General features: G+C 36.8%; 1 protein-coding gene across 9 annotated transcripts in view; it reads right to left on the bottom strand.

The window, feature by feature from the left end:
• Window positions 1-19,598, bottom strand: part of LOC107654555 (cadherin-18-like) — a 172,803-nt gene that overhangs the window by 85,475 nt on the left and 67,730 nt on the right. For all 9 annotated transcript variants that reach the window (XM_016441685.1, XM_016441689.1, XM_016441680.1 and 6 more), the window contains one exon: window positions 6,383-7,059. In XM_016441685.1, coding sequence (XP_016297171.1) covers window positions 6,383-6,631 — 249 coding nt within the window. In that variant the 5' untranslated portion in view covers window positions 6,632-7,059. The remainder of the gene's footprint in view (window positions 1-6,382; window positions 7,060-19,598) is intronic.

Below are 19,598 nucleotides of genomic sequence, written 5' to 3'. Positions count from 1 at the left end.
ATAATATAATATAATATAATATAATATAATATAATATACACACACCCCACACACACACACAAATAAAATTGTTTTCATTTTGTTATTTAGCATATACAGTATTTATGAAAGCCTGTTCCTGCCTCAGATGAAATGGTTGTCAAATAAGTAAAAGCTAAAAGTCTCACTGTGAGACAAAGTCCTTATTATGAGAAATAGTCACAGTTGCGAGATATGGACTTCCATACATATTCCATACATACATACAAGTTGTTTACCCATAATATGTTCATTACAAAATTGCTTCATGGACAGCTGATGAGGTGATTACTCTAATCACATTGTACTTCGACCCCTAAAGACAGTGTGAGTCTCTTGACGAAACAGCTTTTCTGGTCCCTTTAGTCCAACTTTGAGGATAAGGATGCCATCAGTAAGGCACTCAACCACATGAATGCAAGAAAATAAAGAGCAGTAGGAAGGAAGGCAGGGTCTATCATCTCAGTTTGTCCCTCACGGGAACTTTTCCTGTGCTACTGCAAGCATCTGCAAGTTTTAATTAAGCAGAGCCTCAGAATAAACACATCCACTCACACATACACACAAACGAAGGGGCTGAAGGATTAATTGTCTAGAGTCTTTGCCGATCTAATTAAGGGTCATTTCGCATCATGGCCATATTTTACCAGCCCCTGCGATAGAGGCGGTAATTAAATATGAGGGAGTTAGCCACACTAATGATCTTGGGACCTTGCCTTTTGCATGTGCATGTCAAACTAAATCCCTCATAACAGCTTACTCTTAATGGCATTATATCGTTGAGGATTAGCATATTCTGTTGACGCTGTAAACTCTGTTCAATTTTTGTAAACTGTTTGAGTACAGAGCGCAGCGGTGGCCAGAGGGCTTCAGGGCATCTTAATCCAACCTGCTGTAGCCAGTGAACCAATCAGCGCTCTTCTGAAGCAGTCGTGCAGATATGCTAATAAAGGAAGACAGAAAAATAATTATTATTGCATGCAATTAGCAACCCGATAAGGCTCGGTTTTGAAGTAATGCAATTTTAAATTACTGCCATCTGTTTAATACCCATGTAGCACTCCAGTTACAATGTCAGGCCACTGGAAAAGAAAGAATCCACCCGTCTGTGGCTTTAAACTTCACACAAGCCTCACTAATACTGCCATTTTTTTTCTGTTTAATACCCATGTAGCACTCCAGTTACAATGTCAGGCCACAGGAAAAGAAAGAATCCACCCGTCTGTGGCTTTAAACTTCACACAAGCCTCACTAATACTGCCATTTTTTCCAGTCTGATTTTACTCAATATAAAAGCTCAGATACATAGCTCAGGTTTGCGTATACGGTTTTAAAACCTCATGAAGATGTAAATGTAAACCTTTTTGCATAGTCATCTCATTCATCTGATTGTCACACAGATGCATTTTTGTACTAGATTTTGTCTCGCAGAGGCAATTTTCCATTGTTGCCTTTAAGTCCTCTTGGGATGTTTATACTTATGAGTTCAGAAGTTGGAATTATGCTGAGAGGTGTATTCTAATTTAGATGTTTTGGTACTAATTTATGCTTGATCTGTATTTTATGCTTCATATTAATTATTTAAGCACAGAGAATGATGTGATGTTGTCTGTCACATCATTAACCAGCTAAATTAGCAGTCTTTTTTTATCACTATTCTTCTACAAGAGTCAGGGGCATTAAATCCTAATAACAAAAAGAAAAAGAAAAACAACTGAAACTTGTTACTAGGGGAAAAAAAAAATCAGCTAGTTGTCAATTTCTCATATTTAGTTATTTTAGTTTAATTTAGCAATATTTCTCATTTTTATTTAGTTGATACTTTTTTAATGTACTAATTTTAATGCACTTTAATGTACTAAAATAAAAGTAAAATTTAAATAAAAATGTATAAAAAATATGTAGAAATAACAATTACAAAAACTACTTAAAAAGACAAAAACTTTACACTAAAAAACACTAAAACGGAAAATATAATAATAAAAACTATTTCAAAATATGAATAAAAACTCAATACTAAAATAACACTGGACATGAAATGTGTTTTTAGACCACTGTAAATATGGCCAATTTATGATTAAAAACAACTTGCTTCCTCCATTATGGTTTCATAATTCTATTTAAATTCCATTGATAAAGTAACTACAGTAAGTAGTTTTATATTTAGACAAAACATTTTCTTTTTGCAAGCAACACTTTAATTGCAAATATTTCTTTATATTATAGTAGATATTTCTGCAGCTATAATCATATAAAGTCGTGGACACTAGACTTTGAGCGCGCAAAATTTCTTCGAACACTGCAACGGTCGTGATATAATGTCATGCTCTGCAGCGTCTTTTTAAAAACATAAATTCAACACATAAACAATAATAATAAATCCATAATATAAAATCAAAACATTTAAAATTGCATACTTTCTACGAGAGCTGAGCAGCTGCCATTAACATGCATATGAATGCTAACGGATATCTTTCTCCAGGTATCATAAACCTGCTCATTTCCAACATATTATGCCCTTCCTGACCGCTAACCTCATGAATACCATCATTCCAACATGATTTGAAGGCAGCAAGTGACAAATAATGTCTGTCTCTTTTCTCTCTTTCTCTCTTTCTCTGTCTGCACGTCTGTTGCTCTTTTCCCTGCATTACCTTATGCTTGAGTACCCTGAATAATGATCAACCACCACACATTTCCATATTTCTGAAGATAAGAGAAGGCAATCTGCACACAGACAACTTAACCAGCTTCCTGCGGCCTCATTGTGTGACGCTTCAGTAAAGAGACGTAAAGCACACGGACATGACCTGCTGAATCAATCTCCGCTTCAGAAAGAGAGAGAGAGAGAGAGAGAGAGAGAGAGAGAGAGAGAGAGAGATACACAAAGATAAAAGAGGACACTGGGATGGAGCAGCGCCCCCCGCTAACACTCTCACAGTACCCATTAAACAACGCTTATTGAATCAATTTACAATGCCTAATGCACTTTTTGAGTACTGGGGATTTCAAGGACAGTGACGGTGTGTCCTTCATTGAACTGTTACTGCTATGTGAAAAGGTACTGGTGACGATGAATATATGTTTATATCTGACAAATGGATTCTTAATTAAAAAAATATATTTTCTGCATAAATATATACGTTTATTTTGTTACATTTTTGCAGTATTTTTTTTCAGTAGTGAATTTCAATGGTCCTGCAGTATGAATTGTATTATTGTTTTGTTGTTGTTAATAAATTCTAAAAAAAACAAAACAATAATAATCTAAAATGTGCAGTATAACAAGTGTAAGATTTTAATTAATTAATTTAAATTCATGACCACGTCATATTTGAAATATATTATATATAGTCTCTAAAGCTTACAAAGGCTGTATTCATTTGATCAACAGTAAAAACAAAAAAATTATTATAAGGTAAAATCAAAAAATAAATAACAATTAATAATAAAAAACTGTTTTCCATTTGAATATACACGTTTTTCATTTGTTTATTTACTTCAATTTATGATTAAGATTACACTGCAGGACAATTCCCACACATTTTATTTTAAATTGTTACAAAATAATAAAATAAATAAAATAAAATGAAATAAAATAATGTTTATTCATGGCCCAATTTTGAAAATATAAGAGACAGAAATGATTGGGTTCTTCTTGGGAGGACAGTAAAATGGTATGTCCTGTCAGCAATCCATTTGCCACATTATTTATTATTGCAAATATTTTCAAAGTCTAATATTTCAAACAGCATTTTGGGAGGAAAAGTTAGTGAAAGTGACACATAAATATAAAATGAATTAGTCTATATTAGCTAGGTAAAGAAGAACTCTAAAAGTAAAGAAGTTATTTGAAGAAGAATCGTTGTAATCTGAAAAAAGTAATACTTCCTTCATGCACAAAAGCTCTCCATGTATGAAAATAAAAGAACCAAATTAGCCTATAGCATTAATTTAGTAAAATACACCCAAATGTGGTAAGTGCAAAAGTTTCCACTTTGACTCCAGACTGACTTGCTAATGCTAATAGATTCATGGCCCTATTTGCGATTTGGCATGGACACAAAATTCATGTTTCACAAGCTCGACAAGCCCGTGAGGCAAACACAGGAGAACCGGCATGACTCTAGCCAAAGTGATGAAGGCTGTCAAATCTCAAACACAAACCAATAAGTCAAGCTGCAGATCCGAGCTGCTGTTTTGCTGTGCTAAGCTAACTCCGTGCAAAGACATTATCGATCAAGGCCGGCGGGTATAGACAAGTGAAGGAATAAGGTCAGAGAAAGAGCAAAAGGTCACTTGCTTGATTTACAAATTTATGTTGTTCATGAGGGTCTAACATGTTTCAACATTAGACTGCTGTTATATCAATGTTTAAAATAACATCAACATGCCCAATGTATTTGCTGGTCTTAAAGGCAGCCAAAATGGCCAGGTGGATCTATTTGATAAAGGGGTTTTGGACACTTATCAGCTGGTCAGGCTGGGAAACTAAAACCAACCAAACCACCTTATGCTAGTTTAAATCCAAATTTGAGTTTTGATATACCCATTTAAAGACCTTGCCTTCAAGGAAAACAAACCAAAGCCTCGTGCACACCAATGTTTTGTCCAACGGCAGGTAGCAGATCATTATTCATTGGTGTAACATAACTTAAAGGTTATTGTACAGCGGGTATAGAACAGAATCACCCACCTTTAAAATAATCACATTTTGTTGCTTTGCAGCCTGAAATGAAGACAGACAGTTTTTGTTTTATCCAGCTGTATTTACTGCAACTTATAACATCCAAGTGATGGATATAACACCAACATTTAAAAAAAAAAAAGACCCACTGAGTTGGAAAAAGGATCACCTCCTTGTGTCAGTATTTTGTTGAACCACCTTTCGCTTTAACTACAGCCTTTAGTCTGTTGGAATATGTCTCTACTAACTTTGCACATCTAGACTTTGCAATATCTGCCCACTCTTCTTTCAAGTTTAGTTCAATCTGATGGGGACAGTTTGTGGACTGCAGTCTTCAAGTCATTCCACAGATTTTCAATGGGGTTTAAGTCTGGGCTCTGACTAGGCCATGCAGGGACATTTTTCTCCTTCAACCACTGTGCGCTTTGGGTTATTGTCATGTTGGGAGGTAAACCTTCTTCCTATTGACAACTTTCTGGCAGAGGGCAGCAGATTTTCCTCAAGACGATATTTTGCACCATCCATTTTTCCTTCTATCCTGACAAGTGCTCCAGTCGCTGCTGCAGAGAAACAGCCCCATAAGAGGATATTACCACCTCCATGCTTTACTGTAGGAATTGAATGGTGAGCTGTATTGGATTTCTTCCAGACATATCTTTTAGTGTTGAGGCCAAATAATTCAATTTTAGTATCATCTGACCATAACACCTTTTTCCATGTGGACTCAGAATGTTCAAGGTGTGTTTTGTTTCAGCTCAGTCGCAACTGCATGTGGCCTTTCTAGAGGAGTGGCTGTTTCCTTACAACATTTGTGTAGAATTTGTGATATTGTTGTCACGTGCACGCAATGTCCACTCTTTGTTGTAAATTCCTGCAGCTGCATCAGAGTTGCTGTAGGCCTCTTGGTCGCCTCTCTGACCAGTTTCCTCCTGGCTCTTTTATCCAGTTTGGAGCGAAGTCCTGATCCAGGGAGGGTCTGTGTTATACCAAATATCTTCCACTTCTTAATAATAGACTTCACTGTGCTTCTAGGCATTGATAAAGCCTATTAATTTTTTTTTGTATCAATCTCCTGACTTGTGCCTGTCCACAACTTTATCCCGGAGATCTTATGAGAGTGCCTTGCCACCCATAGCTGATTGTTTGCTTCAGTTGCACTACTGAGAACGGAAATTCTCCAGGAGAGCTGAGTTTTCATGCTGAGCTAATCAAAATGACCACAGCTGATCACAGTTGAAAGTCAAATGGCTTTGTGTGCCATTGAAGCTAAGCAAAATGACCACATCTGATCACAGTTGAAAGTCAAATGGCTTTGTGTGCCATTGAGAAAGTGATCAGCTATATCTGATTGAGTTTACATAGTCTCATTTTTAGGAGGGGGTGATCCTTTTTACAACTCAGTGATTCTGGTTTTTATTTTTTTCTGACATGTTGGTGTTTTTTATCTTTCACTTGGATGTTATAAGTAAATACAGTAAATTAATTCCATGACCCAGGTATATCAACTATTGGCTAAGACAAATTAGTTGGTATAAGTTGGTCAACCTGGTCTGCTAGTATTGGCAAGCTGGTTTAGCTGGTCGGCCAAGCTGACAAATGCCCCCAAATCCTCTAAAACCTGCAAACTAGTCCAGGCAAACCAGATTATCAAACCAGAACTGAAAATGAAATGCTTACCTTTCCTACATATTGTGCATCTGGACCGATGTGTTCCTCTAAGACAAAGAACTGGTTCCATATCCATCCGCGTTTGGGCCGATGGTGGACCTCTGTTTCCCCGTCCTTAGTCTGGTTGTGGTTGTGAGTTGCATTGTGGCTCCTGGAAATGATTTTGGCTTGGCCGTGATGGCTTGCCTCATAACCCCTCTCCAGAAAACACAGGCACAAAAGTACAGGACACAAACAATATCTCGGGTTCACCTTCATGACTGCGAACAGGAGCAAAATACCCAATATTCCGAAATGATTCCAAAAACTACAGCAAAACTCCCAAAGTTCTGAAATAATCCAAAAACACAGTGGTATTCCACAAATGATATATTCCAAAGGAAATAGATGGTTTGCAAACCCCCCTCCTCCGCCACCTCCTCGTCCTCCACTGCCACCAACCAGCAGCCACGTCTATTCCTTATTCCCTGCCTCGGATGGTCGTTTGAGGGGCTTGATTTAATCAGACGTAGGACTGGAGGTCCAGAAAGCTTGAATGAGGTTCATATTTCAGTCGTTCATCTTGGAAAGGCAGCAGAAATGCATTGACATCATGCACTCTAAGAGCACTTGAGGAAGAACGCAGACGCGTTCAAGCCCGGATGCAACAAACATGTAAGACGACAGCAATGGCCATGTTGAATCTCCTGTGAAAAGATGAGATGGACAAACAATTTTAATGTTTCATATGGTTTCAAAATACCACAAGAAAGGAAACATCTCAAAAGACATTTAATTATGAGTATGGCATCATTGCTTAATGTGCCTTTTTGTGAAGTTCAAGCCAACATGTTTGCCCCTGTTTATTTTACTAATACATGTTGCTAGACTTACTCTACAAGATTCATCAGTGCATGTTATTCCAAGAGAAAGTGTTTGTTCTGAAATGAATTTCCCCTGATAATGTTAACCAATACCCAATTAGCTTTTTAGTCAGTTTTTACAATCACTGTGGCTTCACTGTGGTGTGGGACAACCACTTTTTACCATTTTTGTCATTGAATATTTTCTTTCACTCTAAAAGATGTTACATTACGCAAGTAAAATGGCAATTTACATGACAATTCACCCCAAAATGAATATAATTTACTCTCAGCATCCACCATCGCTGAATGGAAAAGAGTAGATTGGACATTCTTTCATGCCATTTCATCTTTTGTGAAAGTCGGACCAACATGGGGGTGAGTAAATTAAGACATTTTTCATTTTTGGGTGAACTATTGCATTAAAAGAAGAAATTTATGAAATTTCCCCACAGAGACCCAAAACAACAGATGCTTGGTACAGTAAGTCCGTAACTAATTAGCTCCTAGTTATAATCAATATTTCGTTATTTAACAAGGCCTGCCATAATGTAATACCTTTGGATTCAGTCATCTGCAGTGACTGCGGTGGAGACAGAACACATTCACAATGCAGTCTAACATAGTTTCTCATCCTAAATTAGCAGCATGTAGACGAGTTAATATGAACATGTAGGCCTAAAAGCATATCTAATGCAAAATGATTATCTCTCAGAAGGATGAGTTGCGCTCGGGTAACCTGAAATACAACATTTTGAGTGTTCTTGGTGATATAGAAGGTTGCTAAACCAGAAAAGCATAAGACTCTTTAGTCAATGCTTTGGTAAAAAAAAAAAAAAACAGAACACAGACATTTAAACATGAAATGAAGTGAGAGATCATAGTGTGGAGTTGCGAGCGGCATATTTAGTTTAATGAATGCAGAAATGCTAATCCCTTTCTATGCACCAACAGCACTCTCATCAAGGTTTAAAAAGGTCACACATGTTATAAAATATAATTAAATGTGAGAAATCTACAGGATTCTGCATGCTGTCAATTACCACAGCAAGTAGACTTGACAAAACAAGTCTATGGTTACATATAGCTAATGATACCTGAAAATGACAGTTTATGCTGCATCAGAGAATGTTGCTTTCAATGGGAATACTGTGTTTCAAAGAAGCTGGAGAAAGAAAAAAAAAACTCAAGGGGTTGCAAAACCAAAGGAACTTCATGCAAACAAAAAACGTATGAAACTGTAATAGCTGCAATGCAATACACTCACACTTTTAATAACATGTCAATTCGATCCCTGCACTTTTTCAGGCAAGTGTGTTCACATAGAGGGCCGGTGTGAATAAATCTAGATTTAAATTCAAAGAGACAGGATAGTCTCTGCATGGTGTGATATTTAATTCGTATCCCGATTGAGGTGATGTGAATGTTTCATTCATACTTGACACGCAAAAAGTCCAAGACAGACTCATAGAAGTAATAACTTATGATGTGCCAGGAAATCCCTTATATGGACTAAATCATCCAGCTATCACAGTTTAAGCAGAAATGTTTGGACTGATGAAACGTGAAGACATTAAACACATGATTGAGACAATATATTGTTAATGTGTGTTTTTCAAGTCATCTGCAGGTAATAAATAAAGTATATGAATAATGCAGTGCTAATTGACATTGCATTTATTACAGTATAGAAACTATTGTGCCTTATTCTGTGATAAAAATGGAAAAAAGTGTCTGTAGTATATAAACAAATCGTAAAATTGATTGAAAATAACATAGAATAAAAATTATTGCTATTGTCCAGCAGTGAATTTAATTTCTTAGCCAATTAAAAGTAAGAAATAAGAGAAAAATAAACCTTGTCAAACATGTCAAAAAAAAAGTAATATTCCCCTTCACTTGTGAAATGATAACTACACCCCTGATTTTATAAGACATATTCTGTACACTGTAAAAAATGATTTTTCGAAACTGTAACTACAAGATTATTGGAGTATATTTTACAAGATAATACTATTTCAAGCGTTCTATTTAGAAATGTCCTAGCAAATTCTGAGGGAAAAAAAATTGTTACAACATATTTTTCATTGTACATGCATTAATTTGACATTCTTATTGAATATAATATACAGTAAATACATTTTAAATATAATTTTATTGTGTTTGCATCCAACAGTTTGCAGAAGTTTCTTTAAAAGCAGCTCATTTCAGGATGACAGAAACATCCAACAACTAACTAACCACAATCACTTGTTCATGCACGAGACTCTAGAACTCAACGAAAGCCTCCAACCAGGGCCGAATTTACGCATAGGCATTCTAGGCATGTGACTATGCTCGCTCGTACAGGGGGGCCCAAACACAATGAAGAGATATATCATATTTTTTGTTATACTATGGGCTATCTACAACAGTAAAAAAAAAAAAAAACCCAGAAGAGATTGTAAATAAATATAACAAGTAATAGGGTAAAAAATGACAACTATTTCCATGTTTTCCACCTGTTTATGTACCGAAATCACGCTTTCTTTCTCCCGCTCTCTCCGCAGATGCACACACAGTACAGACAGCATACGTGGAGACATGGACAAACTTGTTGTCAGCACTGTGCGAATTTATCAATAGTTTCGCAGCTGAAAAGCTACATGACATTTCTCAGTAGCGAGGTTCTTGAAGCAGTTCAACTTAAAGATTCACTATTAGTAGACGCTGCTGCTGAACACTGCTGAGAGAAGCACAGATGCAGGTTCACACGCGCTTAATCTCTCTCTCTCTCTCTCTCTCTCTCTCGCTCTCTCTAATAACTGCATTAGACTACATATCAATGGCTCAAGCCTCTGTTATTAGCTCTAAAATGACATTTTGGAATTTGCAATGGAAGGTTTATGAGGTGCGTAAGAAATTAGTTCAACACACATAAGATTTCAGGACGGAAACACAACAAATAATGGGGGCAAAAATTAGTTTTGCCTATGTCACGATTAGAGGTAAATCCGGCCCTGCCTCCAACAGCACATGCAAGCTTCTGATTCTAATACTGTCATTGGTTTCAAATCCTTTAAAGTGTAAACAGTTGAAATCCCTTTAAAAATGTACATGGATTAAAAATATGTTCTGGATTATTGGATAATCCTCATGTTTGAGCAAGCTCTTCACTCAGGAAATAATTCAGCTCGCATTTAGTCACCGGTGTCGCCTATAAAACGAGTCCATTGTTAAACCAAGACTTCCATCAGAGAGAGAGACAAATTCAAACGTACAGGCCTATATAAATGTATTGTGGTAACAAATAACACAAGTGCATCCTTATCTGTCAGGAATGACTCCTCTCAAGAACCCAAGTGTGTCAGCGTTTTCTGACAAAAACTGAACTAATCTAAACATACCCGTGTCTTTGAGCTGTCAAAAGGGTTAAACTAAATCAATGAGCTGGATAGCAACACTTCAACAAAACAAGTCCACAAACATGCATTGCACTGCATGCATCTATAAACAGACAATGCAGTGGTTCTCAATGTGTGGGGTTATTACAGGAGACTCATATAAAACTCAACAACATAAAATGTTTAGTGAATAATGACTCAAATTTCGATCTGGCCTAACACAAAGCTATCGTATGGCTTTAGAAGACTTTCGAAGAAAGCACACAAGTTGCACTGGACTGTTTTTATTGCACTTTTATGTCCTTTTTGGACAATACTTGTCTCAGCAGTCAATAGCTATCTATCTCCTTTTGTGCTCCATGGACTAATCGTTCAATGTAGCTCCAGCAAAGCAGTATTTAAAACAGGGGGTTTACAAAAAAAATCTAATTTCTATGAGTACAAAAAAGTGAATATAAATATAAAGTTAGAAAATAAATGCCACAAAGGTGAGGAGAAATATAAGTGTATTCTATATAAGCAAGTAAAATTCATATATATAATATTTAATATACAGTGGAGATCAAAATTAGATAAACTATAAATACTTGATTATTTTCTGAAATATTGTTAATCTTCATCGCTCAAAATCTGAAGGAATATTAGCTGTATGTATACCACTGTTCTACTAACATGTTTGACAAAATATCCAAGGCATTTAAAAAAAAACCTTTATTTTGTGGAAAACAGAGTGAAGGATTTTCCAGAGATTTTCAGTTGTGTTTAGATCAAGACTCTGGGCTGGCCATTTCATTATTTCAATGTTTTTAGCTTCAATGATCTGCTTTACCCGTTTTGCAGTGTGACGAGAGCATTTCCTTGCATGAAAATTGCAGGCTGATTGGGAGATGCTTGCAGGAAAGGAACTGCATGTTGTTGAAGGAGGTTCTGATAAACATTTGCATTCACCAGGCATGTAGGCCTGTATAAGAGGCACAACTCCTGCTGCACAAAACATCCCCAAACCATGACACTTCCTCCTCCACCTTTCACTGACTTCTTTACGCACTCAGGGTTAAGTCTTTCCCTAGTTTGACACAAAATGTTTCCCATCAGACCCAAATAAATTAAACTTGCTCTCATCACTAAAGTGAAGATTTGTCTTACATGGACAACCAACCTTTTTGGGGGGACTTGAATGAATTAGTGTCATTGGAACGACCAGCTTCTCTTTCAGTGGCCGAAAGGGTCATCCCTTTAGCCTTCATCTGGACAACCTGCTGTCGGAGGGACTCAGTCACTTTAGAGCGACCCGCCATTTTACAATCTCAGTGAAAATTTGAGGAATTTGTCATATAATTAAGGAAATTAGCACCATGTGCCAGATTAACACCTATATCTATCTATCTATCTATACATAAGTAAAATGGGTCTAAAAAAATGATACCATTGCTCACTGTTGCTTTGACATGTTACTGAAGCATAAATTTGACAAACAGTTTTGTAGATTTCCATCTTTCCCCATTCAAGCAGAAGATGTACTGTATGCCTATTACTACATAAAAAGCGTCCCAGAGACATGCCAAGATGGCCCTGGGTGAACCAATGGGCTTTACCCTCGGCGCTGCTGTTCTCTCAGGGTGAGGCAATGGGGTATTAGCCTGTGGACTGGATTTGACAAGGTATGTTTCAGATTTAAACCACTCCAGTGTGTGTGTGTGTGTGTGTGTGCGTGTGTGTCTGTACAGGTTTTTCTATACTGGTGGGGACTTAAACCTGAATACACACCAACTCATGGGGACTTGTGTCACTGTGGGGACCTAAATTGTGGTCCCCATGGGTACAAAAGCTTATAAATCATACAGAATTAGTTTGTTTGAGATTGTAAAAATTAGGGGTGGGCGATATAGCCTCAAAATTGTATCACGATATTTCAAGAATATTTGCGATAACGATATTTATGACGATATAGAAAAAAATAAAACATGGAACAATGTTTTATTGGTGATTGCAGCTGGCAGGCAGCAGCATTTATTAGTGCAAACAAAATGAAGGCATTTTCCATCCTTTTCCAATGAGCTACTGTCATCGATGAAAGACGACCTAATTTGAAGTGTAAATCTGTTGTCATAAGGTGGCAGCAGCAGCTGTGTGTTCGACTTGAAGCAGACTGATCGGTGTATGACGTCAAAATACCGCGAGAGTGACTTGCCCTTTATTTGCACTGCACGCGTCTGCGGCACGTTACATCTCCGACGTGGCCACTCTAGTCAATGCTTGTGTTTACAGCAGCGGAGCCGTGGCACGTTTCAAAAGTGTCCGCGCCGCTTCGCTAAAGATATGCGCCTCGCCTATTTTTGAAGTCTTTATATCCTTGATATAGCGACGCGATGACGTATGGTGCATTTACATTCCCTAGCACGCACAACAACAACACCACCACCACCACCACAAACCCAATAGGTGTGTTCGACTTGAAGCAGACCGATCGGTGTATGACGTCAAAATACCGCGAGAGTGACTTACCCCTTATTTACACTGTACGCGTCTGCAACGCGTTACGGCTCCGACGTGGCCACTCTAGTCAATGCTTGTGTTTACACCAGCGGAGCCGCGGCACGTTTCAGAAGCGGCTCTCCGCGTTGTTTCACTAAAGATATGCACCTCGCCTATTTTTGAAGGTAAGAGTATGCACTCGAATATGCTCTAGAACCGCTCTCGCGATACTTTGATGTCATACAGCGATCAGTCTGCACAGCGCTGTTTCAAGTCGAACACATCTATTGGGTTTGTGGTGTTGTTGTTGTGCACGCTAGGGAACGTATATCCGCCATACGTCATCGCGTCGCTATATCATTGATATCGTGTGTGTGTGTGTGTGTACAGGTATATATGGTTTATGAGGACACAAATGTGTATAATGACATGGGTACTACAACATAAACATGGTTTATGAGAACACTTCCTGTGTCCCCGTAAAACAAAAGGCTTAAAAACATATAAAACGGTGTTTTATGAAATTCAAAAATTGCCTGTAGTTTTCTGTAAGGGGTAGGTTTAGGTGTAGGGAGATAGAAAATACAGTTTGTACAGTATAAAAACCATTACACCGATGGAGAGTCACCAGACTGTGCACCAGACTGTGTGTGTGTTGGCACCTCCTGAGTTGCTCTTCAATTAGAGCGCTGATGTAATGATTGTATTGCTGATTATAATTAAAACACCCTTTCAATCCCCCACTCCTCCACCCGCTTTTCTTTTCCTGTCAGTCCATTGGTAACGGCTCACAGCTGTATTCAATCAATGGCAGCTGGTCTCCAGTAGCGAGGCATTCATAGAGCAGTGGGGACTTTCTCTACTGTCTGATCAGAGAACAGCAGGATATGCATTTCATGTCATAATGGCTAAGATTACAACATCAGTATTGGGTTCTGCTGCCAAATCTGTATCATTTATAGCAGCAAACTGGAATATCACCAGTGGAACATGAAGTTTGAAACAGTTTATCAAAAGAACAATGGAAAAACGTTGTTATGCACAGTTGGATGGAAAAAGTTTTCCTTTAAGAGGTCAGTTAGTTTTCACTGATATACTTTAGTAAGTAAAATCAGCATATTAGAATGATTTCTGAAGGATCATGTGACTGAAGACTGGAGTAATGATGCCGAAAATTCAGATTTGATCACAGTAATATGGCTGGATGACGCAAACGAACCGCGGTTCGGACCCAAATAATATAATGTGAACACAGTCCAGCAGGGGCAGGGGGAGGTGGGAGCAATCGAACTCTGGTTCGGACCAAGCAATCGAACCAAGTGTGAAAGCACCCTAAGACAATAAAATATATGTGCGAACATTAACAAAGAGGAGGAAGACTGATAAGAGCAAGTAAGACCAAAAACTACCAAGAGTCGATAACATTAGAGCAGAGAAATAGACAGCGAGGAAGAGAATGAGGCCTTGTGTTGCCTGGAGCGAGTATTTTCATGACCTGCTGTGATTTCTCAGTCTGGACCCTCTGCTGATATCAAACTACAGAAGGAGAGAGGAGGGTATGGAGGGTCAAACTACCCACGGCAGAAGAGAGAAAGACTAACGATAACTGCTGTTAGAACACATTGTCAGGCAGATGGAAGAGTAATCGCTCTAACAGTGAAGCTGACCAATTACTATGACATAGATTGAACATTATTTTTAAAGAAATGAACACTATACTTATTTGCATAGTGGTTCATTATTGGATCTAAGTGGTGGGTCTCCAAAGAATAGCACCTAATCACACGACTATTATCTGTCAGTAAAACAGAAAAAATAAAACAAATATAAATTTACAGATATAAAGAAGGAAATGCCACAAAAATGTAAGGAAAAATATAATTATCACAAATATAAAAATTAAATATTATTATTTTTTTAATACTATATAATTATAAAAATTGTATATTATAAGTATAATATATAAATATAAACAAAGCATAACTGCTTTTAACAAGAAACAGCTAAAATGTGCATAATTTAAGCTTAATATTTAGCCCAGAAAATGGCCAAATAAATAAATAAAATAAACTAAGTTGCATAAATATGAAAAAAATATTGATATATCATATTAATTTAAATATTTATAACATTTTATTGTTATTGTAGTCTTTTTATTGTTGTAGTCTAATTATTTACTGTCAGTAATAATAATAATAATAATAATAATAATAATAATAATAATGTAAAGTGATACAAATATAGTAATATTATGATATTAATAAAATATTTAAGTATTATTATTATTATTATTATTATTGTTCTTCTTATTATAAATTATTTAATTAATATCATACCATAATATTTTAAATAATATTTAATTAAATATTTTTATAATATAAAATGAATCACATTAAATTTTTGCATACTTAACACGTTCAATTAGACAGATTTTTAATTTATAAGTTTGGCATTAAAAAGTTTCTACGTCAAGTCCAGCTATTGGTTACATTTTAGAAGCTGACCTTACATTTTTATTGTACGTTTTATCTTCATTTATCCAAATATGCACAAATATGTTTGCTGTACATATGAATACCTGTGAATGAGATCACAGAGCCAAAAGCAGTGTGAACGTGTGAGAACCCTAATGTTTATGAGATGTTTGTACACAAATAATCTTAGAAAAGACATATTTTACAGCACATGAACAGCTTAAAAGCAACAGACCTGGAAGACGCTTTTGGGGAGGTGAGAAATAATAACAGGTTTGCTTTCTGTGCTGCTACGTAGGCCTATGTTTTTGTGAATGCTCAAATAATGTACACTGACTGCCAAACTCTCCCATCCTACATCAAGAAATATGCATAAAAGTTCAGAAAGATCAGACGCTCACCAATGAAAGCACTTACACACACACAAACACTCAGAGAGAGGCTGAGATTATACTCATACAACCGGGATTACATTGTGAACATATCTCCCCAACAGCTCATGAATATTCATTCAGTGGTGCGAGCCAATTTCCAATATCTTTTGGCAGCCGAAGGTGAGAAGGCCACTCAGACATTGTGTTTTCCGGTTGCCTGCGTTGAAATGTGAGAAATAAATCGCTCAACACCTGCAGGAAATGACAGTTTTGATTTCCGAAGGCGGTTAACATTGACAAGAGATCTTGCTTCCGATTATTCATGATGCCATGCAGCAGCGAGCAGTTTGCATTATTTCTTTTGGACTTGAGCCCTGCAGTGTCACAAAGACATGTTGGGCGGATGATCAGTCAAGTTTCATGCGAAGAGATTTCTAACAATCACAAACGAGAGCTTTAGTGCACCTCAATGTTGTTTTTTTTTTAAAATTTATTTATTTTTGAGAGCATTTGCTTTAGGCTAATGTTTGTCTTTTTTTTTTTTTTTCTCTCTCTCTGAGAAAGAGACCTAAACTAAAGTAATATTGAACTAAATTAAACTTTAAAAAATAGAGACAAAATAGAGACTAGGGTAATCTCTCATAAAATAAAAATAAAATAAAAACACAAATAAATAATCAAATAAAATAAAGAAAATAGACCAGAAAAGACCAGAGCAATATAAAAAAATAAATAAAATAAGTAAAGTAAAGTAAAGTAAAGTAAAATATTCACCCCTATTACGATTCAATGCAGTATGATGAAATGGAAAAAAAAAAAAAATGATACTATGCAATCCAATATAGTACAGATAGCTCGCTTTTATTTCTTTGGTTCATTGTAAGTATTTGGTGGATGATGCAGCTCTACCTCTGCCATGTTAATCTATATTCTATGTGACTGTCAGGACACGCCTCAGTCTCCGTAGTGTTGTGATACGTAATATTCACGTAGCAGCAGTGGTGATGAGAGAACACTCTTGAGAAACATTTTAGAGAAGAGAAATCAGTCTACATATAAAATATTGGTTATAAGTTATTGGTCACTTTCTAAAAAATAAAAGTATAGCACATCTACTAATAATTATATATAAATATATTGTTTTTAACCAATGCAAACATATTAGAAACGATGCATCACGATACAAATGCCAACTTGTATCCGATGCACACTTTTTTAAATTGATGCATCGCATCAATAACTTTTTTGCCGATGCACCGATGCGAATCGGTGAATCTTACCATCCCTAGACCAGAGTGATCAAATAATAATAAAGAGAATAGACCAGACCAGAGTAATCTCAAAATAAAATAAAATTAACCAATCTCACATAAAATAAATAAACTCTTACCGTATGCCAACCATTTGTTTCTCATTTGTGTCCATTTTTACTTCTCCACAGAAATGAGATCAGGTTGGCCCCTCATCGAAACAACTGAGAGCTAAAGTGCAGTTTGGTGAATTCACCCAACAGTCTTTCTTCGAGCATCTGAGCATATTACTATTTCCCTCACTGTTTTCTCTGCTCACTGTTGGATCATAGATCCAGAGCAAAGTGACAGCTCTCTTGTTCTGTTCTTCTGACGTGTCTGCAGCCATTTTAGAGGACAACCCGAAGTCATGAAAGCCAGTGTAAGTGACAATCTCTGCACGGCTTTAGTGGCCTAAATCATTCTTGCATCCCATCTGCCACGCGCTTGATGAAGAGATGGAGAGGGAGGGGAAGGACTGAGAGGAAAGGAAGGAGAGAGGGAAAGAGAGAAGTGATTCTCCTGTCTTTCTCATCACAGAAGGAGGACACTGCCTCTGAGACAGTATCCATCTGCTACACTCTGCAGAGAGCCATTTTCACTCTGACAGTCTATTTACCTCTAAAACTCTCTTCATCTCTCTCCGTTTCTCTCTCTCTCCCCGTCTTATTCCCTTGCTGCATTGTAGCACACTTTGAGTTATGGTTTTACTGATATCATGTAGCAACAAAAAGCTCTTTACTGTGCAGTGCTGCGCAGCACAAGTCCTACGGTACGTGGGGCAGGGCGGCACCTCTACTGCTTACACAGTTCTACTAAATAGAATATGGTTTCTGTGCAAAGATTTATCAAGAAGCTCTCAGTGTGCAGGGCTTCTTTGCATTATTTTCATATGAGAGCAATCAAGAAACATTGAGAAAATAGAGTGGGATTTTGACCCAAACAAGTCAAGATGAGGAAGAACTCTGCATTTTATTGAATTCATTATAGTTTACAGGATAGAACTTGATGGTATGCAATCACAGGTTTGTCTATAGATTACATTTCAGTGGCTTAGTTTTTTTGCATTTAATGTTGATGTTGTATGTCATATATATATATATAAACTATATTTTGACAATACTTGCAAAACAATAATGCAAGATCATGCCAAATTCATAATTATTTGTGATAACATCATCATCAAATTGTGATTGGCTAATGCTACCATTTCACAAATACACAAAGGAAGAGCTGCCTTATTACACAGTGTAATGGTTCATGAATATATTAATTTTCATTTCAGTACTACTTGAAGCCTGTAATGCATTATAAAAGTACTCATAATGTCTTTTTTTATAGTGCTACTGTGTGCAGTCACAGGTGTGCATTTATTAGCATTTTAGAACTGCTTTAAACATGCCTCATCCAGTCACAACGATCAGACATAATAAATGCACTGCAATTAATTAAGAAAACCTGTATGCAGCATTAGATATACAGGTTTCTGACAATGCATGATCTAATGTGTATTCAGCAGGGACAAACTTCACCATCTGACTGCAACAAAATGATGTTTCATCTTTAAAAATTGTAGAGTGAACTCTGCCCAAAAATTCCCAAAAGCCCAAACACACAGAAAAGAGCGAGAAACAGTGAAGTGAAGTCAGAATACACACACACACACAAACACACACACACACACACACACACACACACACACACACACACACTACAGTGAATACAGTCTTCAGTCAAAGAACAGACACATAAAAGTCTATGTGCACCATATGACAGCAACACTGAAACTTTCACTATGGCACCTGTTTTAACTTCTCTCACTTTTAATCAAATCTCCTTTCCCCCCCTTCACATAACATTTTTCATATTACTTGTGATGTGTGACTCTTCTTACTTCTTGTTCTCAGATCTGTGAGACTGAATTAGCACCTTTCTCTCTCTTTCTCTCTCTCTCTCTCATATCTGTGTTTTAATACAGGCAGTGAGCTCCCTGCTGGCTTCTGAGTTCTTTAGCTGCATTTTGGTTTCTAGGAAACAGAACAGCATCATCAGAGTGGTCCCTCTATATGCATATATTCACACAAAATAAAAGATGAGATACAGTGTATCAAGTGTGTGCAGTGTAATGGAAGAGGGGTCTTATATTATACCCGGAAGGGGTTTATTTTGCATTAATGTCCAAATAATCATACATTATCCCAATTATTGCATGGCTACCTAGAAAATAAATACATTCATGAACATTAAATATTGATTTAAATCGAAATGATTGTATACATGAAAAAAGAGCACAGATAATGAGTTCCCCTTCAGGACCTCGAGCTGCGTCGAGATTCGCTTTGGGAACGAGAATACCCACTGCGCCATACTACCAAGTCCCTGCCTGTG

Source organism: Sinocyclocheilus anshuiensis, unplaced genomic scaffold (assembly GCF_001515605.1).
Source record: "Sinocyclocheilus anshuiensis isolate Anshui unplaced genomic scaffold, SAMN03320099.WGS_v1.1 scaffold391, whole genome shotgun sequence".
Taxonomy (NCBI): Eukaryota; Metazoa; Chordata; class Actinopteri; order Cypriniformes; family Cyprinidae; genus Sinocyclocheilus; species Sinocyclocheilus anshuiensis.
Note: the sequence above shows the minus strand (reverse complement) of the source record. Positions and strands in the feature narration are given on the sequence as shown.